Genomic DNA, 15491 nt, shown 5'->3' on the forward strand with positions numbered 1-15491 from the left:
CAAAGTTCAATAAATCCCTAGTAGACCTACTTTGATATTTAATATGCACATACTGATTAAGCATTTTCCAGGGTAGTGTCACATTCTTCCTCTGTTCAAGAACCTCTGATAGCTGAAATTCTGATCTTTCCTATCAAAATTGCTTATATTTTGAGGACAGGCTTTTATATGGTTTGTTGGTTTGTTTGTTTGGATTTTTTTTTCTTTTCGAGACAGGGTTTCTTTATGTAGCTTGGCACCTTTCCTGGAACTCGCTTTGTAGACCAGGCCGGCCTCAAACTCACAGAGATCCACCTGCCTCTGCCTCCCGAGTGCTGGGATTAAAGGCGTGCACCACCACCGCCCGGCGGCTTTTATGTTATAATAGATAAAGGCCATAAAGTTTATAATATTTTGGGGGTGGATGTTATTTTGAGAATCTCATATGTGAATACTATATTTACATAATTCTCTCCCTCCCCTCCTCCCTCCAGCTTTCCCTGTGTCCTCTCTCAAATTCAAACCTCTTATGTACTGTTGTTACATATAGGCATGTATAAATACAACCTGCCGAGTCCTTTTAGTCTTGCTCATATGTGTATGTGTTTAGGGCTGCCCACTTAGAATTGGATCACCTATCAGAGGGCTCTTCCCTGGAGAAGATTGATTCTCCCTCTCAGCAGCCCTTAGTTGCCTATAGCTCTTTTTCTAGGAGTGAGGCAGTGTGAGATTCCCTCCATCCACGTTAGCATGTCAGCTGGTGGTGGCATTTTTCAGATCTTGTTTGGACGATCATATTGTTGAAGTTTCATGAGTGCAGCCTCCCTGTCTTATATAGAAAACACTGTCTTGCAGCAGACATCCTGGTCCTCTGGTTTTTACAGCCTCCCCTCCCCCAGTATCCCAAGCCTCTGTGTAGGGCTTGTATTGTAGATTTATCAGCTAGGCTGGACACTCCATGGTCAGCTAACCTTTACCTACTTGAGAGTCCTGGCTGTCTGTTAATTGTGAGACTTGAAAGGAGGTGGCTATCTCCCTAGCATGTTCTTTATCTATACAGTGGATTTTATAGTACCTCCCTTATAGGAATATTATGAGGCTTTAGTGAAATCTCCATGAAAGCATTTATCAAAAACAACAAAACTTTATCATGAGGAAAGCGTATTACAGTGTTTGTGCTGGCTAGTCTTAGGTCAACTTGACACACAAACTAGAGTTCTCTGAAAGGAGGAAACTTTAATTGAGAATATGTTTCTATAAGATGCAGCTGTAAGGCATTTTCTTAATTAGTTATTGATGGGGGAGGACCCAGTCACTGTGGGTGGTTCCATCCCTGGACAGGTGGTCTTGGGTTCCATAAGAAAGCAGCTGAGCAAGCCTTGAGGAGGAAGCCAGTAAGCAGCACTCCTCTATGGCCTCTGCATCAGCTCCTGGCTTCAGGTCCTGCCCTGTGTGAGTTTCTGTCCTGACTTCCTTTGATGATGAACAACAATGGGGAAGTGTAAGCCAAATAAACCCTCTCCTCTCCAACTTGCTTTTTGGTCATGGTGTTTCATCACAGCGATAGAAACCCTGAGATAATGTCAGTCAGTTACCAATTCTGTTGACTACCCTGGGCTCAGAGTAGATGGTCAACAACTAGCAATTACGTTGTGCAAGTGAAAGCGAATGGACAACCAGCAGTTAATAACTCTCTTAATGTTGATATAGCTTATTAATATAAAATCCCTATAAAGAAATGGATTCTACTAACTTGCCCTCACTTGAATTTTTCTCTACTCATAGAACAGATTATGTGTCTACTGTGTTCCCAGCCTTGAGTTCTGGTGAATAAATCAGCCCTAGCCTTCTACAGCTTCATCTACACTCTTTCTCCTGAGCCCCTTATGAGATAGCCAAAGAGATAGCCAAAAATCTAGGACCATGGTCTAGGGAGAGTTTCATATTGTAGTTAGTTTTATATGTTTTTATTTTAGTGTGACTAAATGTACAGAGGGCCAAGCATTCCACAGTCTATTCCAAATGTGGAAATGAATCCATGAATTCCTAGAGCCAAACAGACGAGTTTCCTGCCGTCATGGGGCTCACATTGGTAAAGTAGCAAAAGGTATGCAAATAGCAATGAGTAAAGTAATGCATCACTTCATGGTACATGAATGACTGGGGGGGGGGGGGCAAGGAAAGGTGGCCAGGATGCCATCTGAAGTCACGGTAACCCAAGTCAAACTCACCTCCAAATCGCTTCCTCCGGTCTCTACAGTCTTTAATGCAGACCCAGTACTCCCCTAGACATCTCAGAATATCAACCTTCTCATTTTTTTCTAGGCCCTGTTACTTATGCCTTCTAAACGTTCTTTAAGCCATTTCAGACCACATGTGTTCACCCAATAGGACCTTATAATACTTCCGTAAGCCAACATAACCGTATCCAGAAGAGTTTACGGTGTCTTTCTGAAGTCCGTCCACCTGCCTCCTCACTGAACATTGGCCATGAGGTCACTGCCAGTCCCAGTGTTTGGTTTTTCGTTACATTCATGTAATGAATTGGGAGAGTGTATGTGTATGTTTTGTTTGTGTGTTTATGTATATGTGTGAACTCAACCACCACATACATGTGGAGATCAGAGGACAACGTGAAGGGGTCAGTTTCCCCTGCCACCACGTGGATCCCGAGGATTGAACTAAAGTCGCCAGGATCAGTTGCAAAAACAACCATCTTGCTCACCTGAGAGGTCAATTTTTTTTAAGTTTTATTTTTAATCATAACCTAAAATTAATCAACACATAATGTTGATAACATATACATTGTATAATGTTTAAGTCAGATTAAACATGTATCTCCTCACTTATAATTTTTTGTGAAAACTTTCAAAATCCATTTAGCTTTTAAGATAGGTACAGTGTATTTTTGTTCTTAGAAGTCAGTCTGCTATACAAGAGCACACTATAACTGTACCAGTACAAGATGAGTTGTTTGTATTGGCTGTAGCTGTTAGAAACAAACCCATCAAATGTAGTATAGCCATCCAGTTATTTCTCTGACCATTTGGGGGTATGTATACATGTTGTATATGTATATGTTCCTGTGGGTGTGTGCACATGTACATGCAAGTGCATGTGCACATAGTAAGTGTGGGGAGGCTAAAGATCAATGGCAGGTATCGTTTCCTACCTTCTTTTTTAAAACATGGCCTCTCACAACCTGGAACCACCTTTTTGGCTCTGCTAAGTAGCCAGGGAGGCCCCACCATCCATCTGTCTCCTGGCTAGTCAGTGAGCCCGGAGATCTGAGGGTGCTCCTGTCTCACTTGTGTGGACCCTCCATCCACCCCTTCCATCTATCCCTCTTCCTCCTCCACCCCCTGACGTTACAGGCCCAAGCCACCATATACCTGCCTTTTTCTTGAATGCTGGGGATCCTAACTCAGGTCCTCATACGTAAAAAGCAGGCATATTACCCTCTGAACCTTCTGCCCCTGTGTACTTGATCTTAATACCCTGAAGAATGTTGTTTTTGGTCCTCCACGGGACCCTTCTACCCATCATCAGAAAGTAAGCAAGGTTGTTTGTCTTCCTGCAAAAATTAAAGGCATAGCACATAGTAGGTAATCTGTAAATAGTTATAGATGACTAATGAATGAATTATGCTTGTCAAGGTTTATCTTTCTCAGACAGCCTAAATTAGTGAGGTGGTACTATGAAATACCATGAGGTAAGAAGTACATGAATGGCTCTTGAGGAGAATGGTACCCTAATTCTTTCACTCCAGAAAACAGAGAAAAGTCAGTCCTTCAACTGCTGAGGAAAGCAAACAAAAATACAGAGTAAAAAACAAAACACAGCCGTAGGTGTCTCAAGTACAGAAATAAACTGGCTCCTATTTTTCCTGCATGCTTCCCTACAGCCCTTTTTCCTGCGTAGGAAATAATGTAAGATTTTAGTGTTGGATTAGGCATCTAGAATCCAGACTTCTCTTTACATTGCTTCTGTTCCTTCCTGCATCTTAGGATTATTCATTCCCCCATTTTCATCCGTCTCTCCTCCTGCCTTCTTAGGGATCCTTTTCCTCTTCCCATATAGTTCCCTACCACTTTCTTGTCATATATGTGCATCTGGATGTGCGTGCGTGCGTGCGTGCGTGCGTGTGCGTGTGTCTTTTCCCCATGAGTCTGTCTTGCCCCCCACATCTCCTCCATTACCTCTTCCTCCCCCACCTCACCCCCAGATAGCTCCCCATCTACTTCCATGCCCTGTTAAAAATTTATTTAAATCTAGACCCCACATCAGAAACCATGTTCGTTGTATGATTTTGATGCCAGGGTAATAGTGGCTCCATGGAATGAGTTTGGCTGTTCCCTTTCAGTTTGAGAAGCACTGATGTTAACTGGACTTTAAAGGTTTAGGAGAATTTAGTAAGTAAATGTTCCATTGACAGGCTGAAATTTGTTATAGATGTATATGAGAATATATCTATTTCTTCTAGATAATCCATGGATTGTTTTGTTTTGTTTTGGGTTTGTATTTTGGTTTGGGGTTTTTTTGTTTGTTTGTTAGGTTTTTTTTTTCCGTTAGTTTTTTTTGTTTTTGTTTTTTTTTTGTTTGTTTTGTTTTGTTTTTTAGTTTCAAACAAAGTATTCCTAATAATCCTCTGGGTTTTATTGGATACTATTCTACTCATGAAATCTATTTTTTTTTTTTTTTTTTTGGTTTTTGTTTTTCGAGACAGGGTTTCTCTGTATAGCTTTGCGCCTTTCCTGGAACTCGCTTTGTAGACCAGGCTAGCCTCAAACTCACAGAGATCCGCCTGCCTCTGCCTCCCAGTGCTGGGATTAAAGGCGTGCGCCACCACCGCCCAGCGAAATCTATTCTTTTCTGTACTTTCATTTCAACTTGAAACTCCTTCTTCCTCCCCTATATTTAGTATTCCTTTTTTTGTGTTTTCTGTGGAGCTGGCTTGGTGGTCATGAACTTCCCTAGTTTATGGAGGCAGTCCTTGCCTGACTGGTTAGAGATGGCATCTCTAGAGCTTGGGATATGCAGTAGTGCCAAATTTTCTGCTTCTCCTGGAAGAGCAGTGAAAGGTATCTGTAGATGGATTTTTCTTGAGGCCGCCAGTTCACAAATAACAACATGGAGACTTATTAATTATGAAAGCTTGTCCAATAGCTTAGGCTTCTTTCTAACTAGCTCTTATAACTTACATTAAGCCATTTCTATTCCTATATATGTATTGCCATGTGGCTTGTGGCTTTTACCTCCTGCATGTCTGTTCCCTCTGGCTGGTGACTCCCCCTTTCTTCCTCCCAGAGCTCTCTGTCCAGAAGTCCCACCTATACCTCCTGCCTAGCTATTGACCATTCAGCTTTTTATTAAACCAATCACAGTGACACATCTTCACACAGTGTAAAGGAATATTCCACAACATTTCCCCCTTTTTATCTAATAAAAAAGAAAGGTTTTAACTCTAACACAGTAAAATTATATACAATAAGAACAATTATCAGGTAAGAATTACACTTATAATGTCCAGTCCATTTGTATTTGACAAATTTAGAGAAAATACTCCATTGTCTTTTTGTACTCTGTGAAGAGGTGTTAATCTGATTGGTTTAATAAAAAGCTGAATAGCCAATAGGTAGGCAGGATTTCTGGGCAGAGGGGACTCTGGAAAGAAGGCAGCATCGCCAGGCAGACGCAGGATAATCAGGATGGCCATAATGGAGATGAGGTAACGAACATGTGGAAGAACGTGGATTAAAAAGTATGGGTTAATTTAAGTTATAAGAGCTAGTTAGACACAAGCCTAAGCTAAGGCCCAGCTTTCATAATTAATACTAAGTTTCTGTGTCTTTTTTGTTTGTTTGTTTTGTTTTGTTTTGTGAGCTGGAGGCCCAAAGAAAAGCCCTGCTACGTACAGGTACCCTCCTCCATCTCAAAGTAGGAGTGAAGGAGGCACCAGGAAGGACAAGTCCCATGCAGATCTCCAGCCTCATTTCCTCCTTTGTCTGCAGTCTGGAGCCAGTGATGGGGCTTCTTTATTCAGTGCTCTTAAGTTGGAGTCCATTATTCCCTTTGTAAAGCTAACATCCAGTTTTTTCCAGACATCTCTGTTGTCTTTCCACAGTTTGCATCTCACTCTTCAGTCGTGTGTTTTCTTTTGTGGGGAAACAGGAGAGTGTAATTTGTCCCTGTTTTGCCATCTTCTTTCTATCAAAAGACCATGTATCTGTTTCTTCTGATTATTATTATTATTATCATTATTATTACATTTCCCCCTTCCCTTTTCTCCCCCAGACCTTTCCATGTACCCCTCTTCACTCTCCTTCAAATTCATGACCTCTTTCTTCACTAATTGTTATAGCATACACACACACACACACACACACACACACACACACACACACACTCCTAAATATAGCCTGTTCAGTTTGTATAATATACTTGTGTGTATGTTTTCAGGCTGCTTGGCACTGGACAACCAATTGATGTTCTCTTCCCTGGGGAAGACCACCTCTCCCATTCCCAGCTTTATTCCCTTGTCTATAGTTCTTATGTAGGGTTGAGGCCACGTGGGCTTTTCTCCACCCAGTTTTTGGGATGTCTATTGGTGTCACCCTTGTTCATCCCACGTGGGCAGTTATGCAGGTGAGACTGTGTGGGTGTGTCTTCTGATGTTACTAGGAGACATAATCTCACAGCAAACTCCCAGGTCCTCTGGCTTTTGCAATCTTTCTGCCCCCTCTTCCACAGTATTCCCTAAGCTTTAGGTATGGAAATGTTTTATAGATATATCCATGAGGACTGGGCTCCACAACTCTATGTTTGTTTGTTTGTTTGTGTTTGTTTGTTTTCGAGACAGGGTTTCTCTGTGTAGTTTTGATGCCTGTCCTGGATCTCACTCTGTAGACCAGGCTGGCCTCAAACTCAGAGATCTGCCTTGCTCTGCCTCCCGAGTGCTGGGATTAAAAGCGTGCGACACCACCGCACAGCTATAAAGAGAAAGCAACTTTTTTTTTTTTTTTTTTGGTTTTTTGAGACAGAGTTTCTCTGTGTAGTTTTGGTTCCTTTCCTGGATCTCGCTCCGTAGATCAGGCTGGTCTTGAACTCACAGAGATCCGCCTGCCTCTGCCTCCTGAGTGCTGGGATTAAAGGCATGTGACACCACTGCCCGGCCCACAACTCTGTATTTTGATTGGTTGTGGTTTTTCATAGTGATCTCCATCTGTTGCAAGGAGGTTCCTTGATGGGGGCTAGAGGGTGTTTATCTATAGATATAAACCTGCTCAACAAGAGGGAAACCATGCCTGGAACTGGAAACCTAGCCAGCCTACTCAGTGCTAGTGAATGGTTATTGGCTGAGAATCTACAGCCTCTAATTTAGTAAGCGAGCATGATCCTAACAACAGTCTATAAATGTGTCCATTCACCCACAGAGAAGACCACATTTCTCTAAGGGTGCTGTGAAGTCAAATTCCGTGAGATACTTGAAGATTATAAACCATCTGGAAGGCAGAGTAGATAAGAGCACATATTCTGGAGTCAGAAAACCTGAGTTTGAATGCTGATTCTACCATTTTATTGCAGAGTAACACCAGGCAAGTTACTTAACTTTTGAATGTAATGATGCAATACCTGCCTTAGGAATACAGTTGGAATGGCACTGTGTTCACTTTAATTGCTATGCGAGTGCTCGAGATCACTTCTGACGGCCCTGGTTCACATTTACATTTAACTATAATTTCTTTCTATCTTTCTAAGAACTCCCTTACAATAAGATTACATTAAACTGAAGTAATATGTTAAAAGCAAAATTTTATGTTTGCTCAAATTTAATGCGAGTTATCTGTGTAAAAAATATGCTAATGTGAACTCCAGGTTCCAAATGTGATTGTCTTCCTTGTCGTTTGTAGGAGAATCCTCATTGACACTGGAGAGCCATCAATTCCAGAGTATATCAGCTGTTTAAAGCAAGCCTTGGTTGAATTTGACACAGCAATCCAAGAAATCCTAGTGACTCATTGGCATCGTGATCATACCGGAGGCATAGTAGATATTTGTAAAAACATCAGTAATGGTAAGCAGAAAACATTAATCTCACTGAGGAAGGCTATGCTTGAGGAATAATTTCTAATTTAAGCTTTCAACTATGTTGATATTTAATTTATTTTAAATTGATGTGACTTGAATACTATCAATTTTAGCAGACATGACATGTAAAGCTCTGTTTTCTTTCAAATCCTTTCTCTCTTCCTTTGCCCAGTGGTAAAGCTAAGCTTTAGTTTAGTTTCTGTGACAACCAGTTTCAGACATAATAACTAACCACTCTTAGGCATTTACTGTGTCTCAGGCATTGCACTAAACACTTCCCATGGGGACTGTGAGGCTGTTGCTCTTCTTGTCTGTTCCCAGCAGATTATCTGGGCCTTACAGAACTCGAAGACAGTTGCTAAGATAGATGGAGAGCTGGGTAACACATCAGTGTATCGATCACTTTCTCTCCCTGAAACCTGTTCATTCCTGACATTTGACCTGTTCTCTTAGTTCCTTTATCCTGCCATCATATTCCTCGATTGAGACATTCATTAAACCAACATTCAGGTGCCACTGTGGGTCAGTACTGTGAACAAAGCCCAGCATGCTGTCAGGGGGCTGTCATTCCGCAGCTGGAACATCCCTAATCCAAAATCCACCAGCCTGATGCCGCAGTTGACAGATGGCGGTCAAAATACAAACACCCTGAAGTGTCGCATCACATTACCTTTGGGATTGCTCTAAGAGAACAATAGTTTTAGGTTCCGTACAAAATAGCAAATGTTTGTATAATTACCATTCAGCTGATATAAAGGAAGCAGAAGAGAAATTTGACACAACTTTTTATAGCTACTAACATGCTAATGCTTTCTTGAGAGAGGTCTTGCCTGCCCTTCGGGGCGTTACTGAAGCTGCATAAGCTGTGTGCAGACGTGGGCTGCTTGGCATTGAAATGGTACCAAGATGCTTTGCGTTATCATTCCCTTATTCCTTCTCTAAATCCCGTCACTACATTCTTGGCCCCTTCAGCTGTACTGTAGCTTGCCCTGCTCCGTGTTGGTTTACTGTTTACTTACTGTAGGGCGGATATAGTCAAGTAGTTTTCAGTGCTGGCTACCTGGTTGGGTTTTTTGTTTTTGTTTTTGTTTTGTTTTGTTTTTAAGCTACATGTATTTTATAGGCAATACTAAATATATAAATGCCATTTATATAATTTATTTGGCAAGACAGAGTAAATTTGAAGCAACTGATGACAGATTTTTTTTTTTTTTTTCAAAAACCATCAGTTTAGGGCAGGAGATTTGGCTCAGTGGTTAAGTGTGTGTGTGTCCTGCCCTTCTAGAGGACCTGAGTTCGGTTCCCAGCACACATGTCAGGCAGCTCCTAACCACCTATAAGTCCAGCTCCAGAGGCTCAGATGCTGTCTCTGGCTCACATGGGCATTGCACACGTGTGGCATACATTCACACACACACACACACACACACACACACACACACACACACACAATAAAAACAAAACAGATCTTTAAATTAAAAATCATTAGTATTGGCCACGCCGTTAATCGAAGTACTCAGGAGGCAGAGGCAGGCAGATCTTTGAGTTCCAGGCCAGCCTGGTCCACAGAGTGAGTTCCAGGACAGCCAGGGCTACATAGTGAAACCCTGTCCAAAAAACAACAAACAGAACCCAGACTGTAACCTGTAAAGGTCGCGTCTCCCGTTTCCAGCACCGCCGCCCTAACCTTGGTGTCTTCCCGCTAGGCTGTCAGTCATCCCTCCAGGTCTGTCACCACTCACAGCTGCCATTTGACCTGCTAATACTGCCACACTGTCGTTTAAAAACTCTACAGTGGCCACAGTGGCCAAGTTAAATTCCTCTCTGTCAGCTGAGCTCATCTCGCCTGTACAGCTTTCTCCGCTCTTCCCAGCAGCAGTTAGCATTGGACAAGAGGGAAGCGTGGTCACACCTACACCACACCCACCACACCCACCGTCACTTCCACAGCTCTCCTTATGCTTGCTCCTTCCTACAAGCTTTCCCCTGTCCCTTTACCCAGCCTGCCTGTCCGTCAATCGTGTCTCAGCTTCTGTCCCGTTCCTGGCTCCTTCCCTAGTAGCTGCCCTGTGTCTCGCTCCTGTTGCGTCTCCTGGCTGAGCTCTCCTCAGGATTGCAGGAGTCTTCACTGTGGGTCCTGCTTCCATCTCCCCGACTGTCAGATTTTTAAGTGCCTTAGTTCACTGCACTCACTGTCCTGGTTCAATGATTGGCCCTGCAGATTGGGAAAGGATTGATTTTCTTTCTATCAGTGAGGAGTCGTGCGTGTGAAATTTATCTTAAAGGTTTACCCTCTTAGCATCCGGGACCTCTTTCAGCACCGACACCACAGTCTTATTATTAACTACTGACACATTCAGTGGGCACCTAGATAGAGAAAAGTGCTCTTGTTCCATCAGACTGTCCCCTCGTCACCTCCCTGGTGTCAAATGCTACCTGAGATTATGGAGAACCATTTGAAGTTTTTACACAGAATAGAAATGACTAGAAAATTACAGGCTTTTATGGCTTTGGAAACAGGTGAGCTAGTTTCATCAGAGATGCATGGCTTTAGTTCTTCCTGTCTCCCTGTGGTCTTAACGCCAGGGTTTTGTGTAGCCTTTAGTGGCTGTCGCCTGTATGAACGCTGATCTCTTCAAAAGCTGAATCTTGGAGTATGACTTAATATATTTACATGTTTTATGACTAGACACTACCTATTGCATTAAAAAACTCCCCCGGAATCCTCAGAGAGAAGAAGTTATAGGAACTGGAGAGCAGCAGTATGTTTACGTAGAAAATGGAGACTTGATTAAGACCGAGGGGGCCACTCTCAGGTAAGTAAATGTCCCTTAGGAAATGAGGGGCCTGTGTGTGCGTTACAAAGAAGGATGAAGGCGAAGTTAGGTCTCTTTGCCTGTGTGTGTGAAGAATCGGGAATCTGACGCATTTAATGCTCTCAGGGAAGAGAGAGGGCTTGCTCGCAGACCAGAAAAGGAAGAAGTTTCTTTTCACTCTGTCTATTCTCTTTAAGTGCTTTTCTTTCATTTCTTTAATTCATACCACTGTCCTACACGAAGACAAATTGAGAAAACTAGGCCCAGGCATGATAGCTCATAGACATGGGAGGCTGGTGCGGGAAATGTGCCCTAAATTCAAGTCCAGTGTACGCTACCGAGTAAGTACCAGGTCAGCTTGGGCTACAGTGTGAGACCCTGTCTCACAAAGCACATTGATTTTAAAAGTTAACATTCCCCCTTGGGTGATTGAGGGATCTTCCTGAACCTCTCAGTGTTCTTACTTTGAAACGAGACCTAGACCTATTGTAAATACCTCTGGAGTAGATCCATGACCCCTCATGACCTGGGTCTGGGATAAAGCATTTCCAACTCTGATGTTTTGAAACTGAACTAATGGTCATTCGCTGTCTCCTGGAATCTGTTCTTGCCTTCAGATCTCAGAACATCCACTGTGCTCTGCAATTGGGATGTTAATCTGGGTTACCTTTAACCTTTCCACTGTTCTTCACCTTTACCCTTTCCCCAGCTCCTCATCACACTGGGTTAGATTTTGCCTCAGAAGTGCTTGTCAGGGGCAGCAAGATGCCCAGTGGGCAAAAACATTTGCTGTCAAGGTTGATGACCTGTGTTCAGTCCCTCGGACCTCCATGATAGAAGGAAAAGAACTGACCCCCAAAAGCTGTCCTTTCACCTCCACACACACCCTGCCCCCAGCCAACCCCACATACAAATAAATGGAAGTGTAACTTTAAAAAAATTCAAATGAAACGTTGGTTAGTGCTGCCCCTCTTCATGTCTCTGCTGATCTCTTCTCTCTGACCCTCATCTCCAGGCCTCCCCTGGCTAGTCTCCCTGGTACCCATTTCACTTGAACCTTTGCTGATTCCCACTGGCTACAAGACAGTGTTTACTGTCTCTACACTTCCACGGTCAAGCCTCATTTCTGGTCTTAACTCCACTATCCCACTCACAAACACCATTACATATGTAAATCCTCGTGAGCATGTTCTGTGTTCACGCCTCTGTTCATGTCTCCCCTTTTCCTGAGCCATATGTAAATCCTCGTGGGCATGTTCTGTGTTCACACCTCTGTTCATGCCTCCCTTTGCCTGAGCCATGTGTAAATCCTCGTGGGCATGTTCTGTGTTCACACCTCTGTTCATGTCTCCCCTTTTCCTGAGCATTGCTCCTTTCCTCAGACTCTCTCTGTGGTACACTGTTGTTTGCCCAGCTCACAAGTTCCTTTGAGTATCCTTTCTCAGCAGAATCCATTGCTCCCTCCTCCAGGTCTCATCTAATTCTTGTTATTTCTTTAAAGCACTTAATAATTGTGTTATAGTTTGTGTATGTGAGTAGGTGGCTTCTGACAATTCACGGTAGTAGTTTATGCCAGTTGCCATAGCAAGCTAGCTTAGAAATATAATAGTTCAAACATTAAAAAAATTTCTAAGTCACATTAAGTCCAAAAAAAGATTCCTGATTTGTGAGTGGCCTTCTGGGTGTTGAGCAGGACAGTGATTTGGGTTCCTTTGATCATGTAACTCTGCACTCCTCTGCACTTGGCTTTCAAAGTCCCTACACTTAGCTCAGTACAGCAAGTACAAAAGAACACGGAGGAGATATCATGTGGGAGGTTTCATGGGCCAAGGCTTCTGGTACATTAGCTATAAAATTCAGTCAAGTCCCACACTTGATCCTAGAGACATGACCATCATGCCCAAGTCTTCCTCTTTCCCAGGCATATACCGGGTTGATCTTTGTGTCCTCTGTCCCTGGCACATAGAAGGCACTGGGTATTCTACGAATAGTGTCTTTAAATAGGCAAGTGGATGTGCAGTTGACTATGACAGGGAAAATGAACCCGTGAGGAGCCACTGCACTCTTCCAAACCAGTATCCCCTCTTAGCCAAGGTACCAGTCATTTTTAAAATCACTGGTATCTTTTATTGACCAGCTAGTTTGGGGTGGGTTTCTTAAAATACTCTTGTTAACACACACACACACACACACACACACACACACACACACACACACGCACACGCACATGCGCGCATGCACACGCACATGAGATGAACTCAGTACCACTGTACTTGTCTAGGGTCTAAAAGGCTCTGGTTTCAATTCCTAGTGCTGCAGGAAAACAAAATACAGAATAGATAGACAGGTGCTTGATTGGATTTTCTCATAATAACAAATTTTCTATTGCTGTGACCAAACCCTATGACCAAGGCCAGTTTATACAGGAAAACACGTAATTGGACTTACAGTTTCAGAGGGCTAGAGTCCGTATGGCAAAGCAAAGGTATGGAGGCAGGAAGAGCTGAGAGCTACATCCTGATCTGCAAACAGAACAGAACAGGCTCTACCATATGTCCCCAAGCAGGTGTTTTTGTTGTTGACTTTTGTTTTCCAAAACAGGATTTCTCTGTGTAGCCCTGAACTGTCCTGGAACTTGCTCCTTAGACCAGGCTAGCCTCAAACTTAGAGATCCGTCTTCCTCTGCCTCCCAAGTGCTGGGATTAAAGGTGTGCACTACCATGCCTAGCTTAAATTTTTAAAAGCCTTCATAGTTTCAGTATTTAATATTAAGGTCGGTTAATTTTTTTTTTTTTTTTTTTTTTTTTTTTTGGTTTTTCGAGACAGGGTTTCTCTGTGCAGCTTTGCGCCTTTCCTGGAACTCGCTTTGTAGACCAGGTTGGCCTCGAACTCACAAAGATCCGCCTGGCTCTGCCTCCCGAGTGCTGGGATTAAAGGCGTGCGCCACCACCGCCCGGCAAAATGAAATAACTATAAGTTGGAGTTCCCTCTTGGTCAAAAAATAAAAATTAAGGTCGGTTAATTTTTATTTTTTGGCCAAGAGGGAACTCCAACTTATAGTTATTTCATTTTCTATTTTATTAAGAAATCTTTTATTCATTTTACATACCAATCGCAGATCCCCCTCTTCCCTCCTCCCACCCCTGCAGCCTCCCCTTCCTGAAACTCACCCCCCCCATTCCCTCCTACCTGTCTATCTGTTCTGTATTTTGTTTTAGAGGACTTGAGGCTACAAAGCAGGAACCTGTCAGAAAAGAAAGATGTGAGGGAGGGAGGGAGTGTGTGAGGGAGTGTGTGAGTCAGTGAGTGAGTATGTCAGTGAGTGAGGGAGTGAGTATGTGAGTGAGTGAGGGAGTGTGAGTGTGTAAGGGAGTGAGTGTGTGAGGGAGTGAGTATGTGAGAGTGTGTGAGTGCGTGAGTGTGAGGGAGTGAGAGAGTGTATGAGTGAGGGAGTGAGTGTGTGAGTGAATGAGTGTGAGTGAATGAGTTTGTTTATGGATACAGATTAGATTCTAAGTTGAAATTGTTTCACTTTGTGGGTAAGGTTTCATTTACTTCTACATTTTGATAAATACAGGCCCTTCTGAATCCTGAGATTTCTCATTATCTGTTGTTCTGTGTATTGTGGGGGGATTCCTTCTTAGCCATCTTTTCCTGAGATTTCACAGTTAAGTGCTTTTGTGAGTTTGTAGTTCTAGGTCGTGATAAGGAGAAAACTACCTTTGTTAATGTAGAAAGACTTTAATTGAAAGGCGTCCATGGAAATAGATACAGGGACATTACCGAGGGGTCTCGTGTGGAATAGAGGGACTGGGCTCCACCCCAGCTCTGTAAGGGCAAATGGGGAGTGAGTTAAGGATGAGTGCATGGGGATTATCTAAGAAGTAACCAGTCCTAAGGGTTCCTTCCGTACCAACAGCAGAGCATTTTCCCGATCTGACTACTCAGACTAGCTTCCTCCAGGACAGAGAGGAAAACCCAGTGTCAGGGCAGTGCAGGAGAGCAGCGAGTCCTCTGTCTTCTTGGCCCTTGTCAAGTTGGAAAATAGAATCGACCGGCAGAATGACAGGGGAAAAATAGCTTTAATGTTTTTATGAGACACTGGAGTGTTCAGAAATAAAGACCCAAATTAACAGGGAACACTGCCTATGTTTATGCTGTTTGATGGAGTAATAGTCATAGAGAAGGGTGAGTGGACAAGAGGTGGCCTAGGCCTAGGGAACTGCAAGACCTGATGGCAGAAGAGTTCTTCTGTAGCTGAGTATGAAGTGGGTGTCTCAGGAAAGTCAGGAAGTCCTTACAGGTTTGAAAACTTAGTCAAAGCAGAGAAGGCATTAGGAGGTCAGAGAGACCTCCTGCATTTCCTGTTTCTCTGATGCCCTCTCCTTGGCCCACTCAGGATGCTGGAAGTGCCGTGTTACAACAGAGTAGGCTCTGTAAGCCCTGTCAGTGGAAAAGCTCCCAGGGAATGCAGAGGTGGCTCCATGGTTCAGAGCACCTGCTGCTCTTGCAGAGGACCCAGGTTAGGTTCCCAGCCCCTCGTGATGGCTCAACCACCTGGAACTCAAGTTGAGGGGATCCTCCACTTTCTGAACACTGTAGGCACGA

The 15491-nt window shown here is 43.3% G+C and overlaps 1 protein-coding gene across 1 annotated transcript in view; it reads left to right on the plus strand.

The window, feature by feature from the left end:
- The window catches only part of Lactb2 (lactamase beta 2), a 34542-nt gene that overhangs the window by 3402 nt on the left and 15649 nt on the right, over positions 1–15491 (plus strand). The window contains exons 2-3 of the mRNA XM_059253998.1: positions 7890–8053; positions 10757–10883. Coding sequence (XP_059109981.1) covers positions 7890–8053; positions 10757–10883 — 291 coding nt within the window. The remainder of the gene's footprint in view (positions 1–7889; positions 8054–10756; positions 10884–15491) is intronic.

This window comes from Peromyscus eremicus, chromosome 2 (genome assembly GCF_949786415.1).
Source record: "Peromyscus eremicus chromosome 2, PerEre_H2_v1, whole genome shotgun sequence".
NCBI classification, from domain to species: Eukaryota; Metazoa; Chordata; class Mammalia; order Rodentia; family Cricetidae; genus Peromyscus; species Peromyscus eremicus.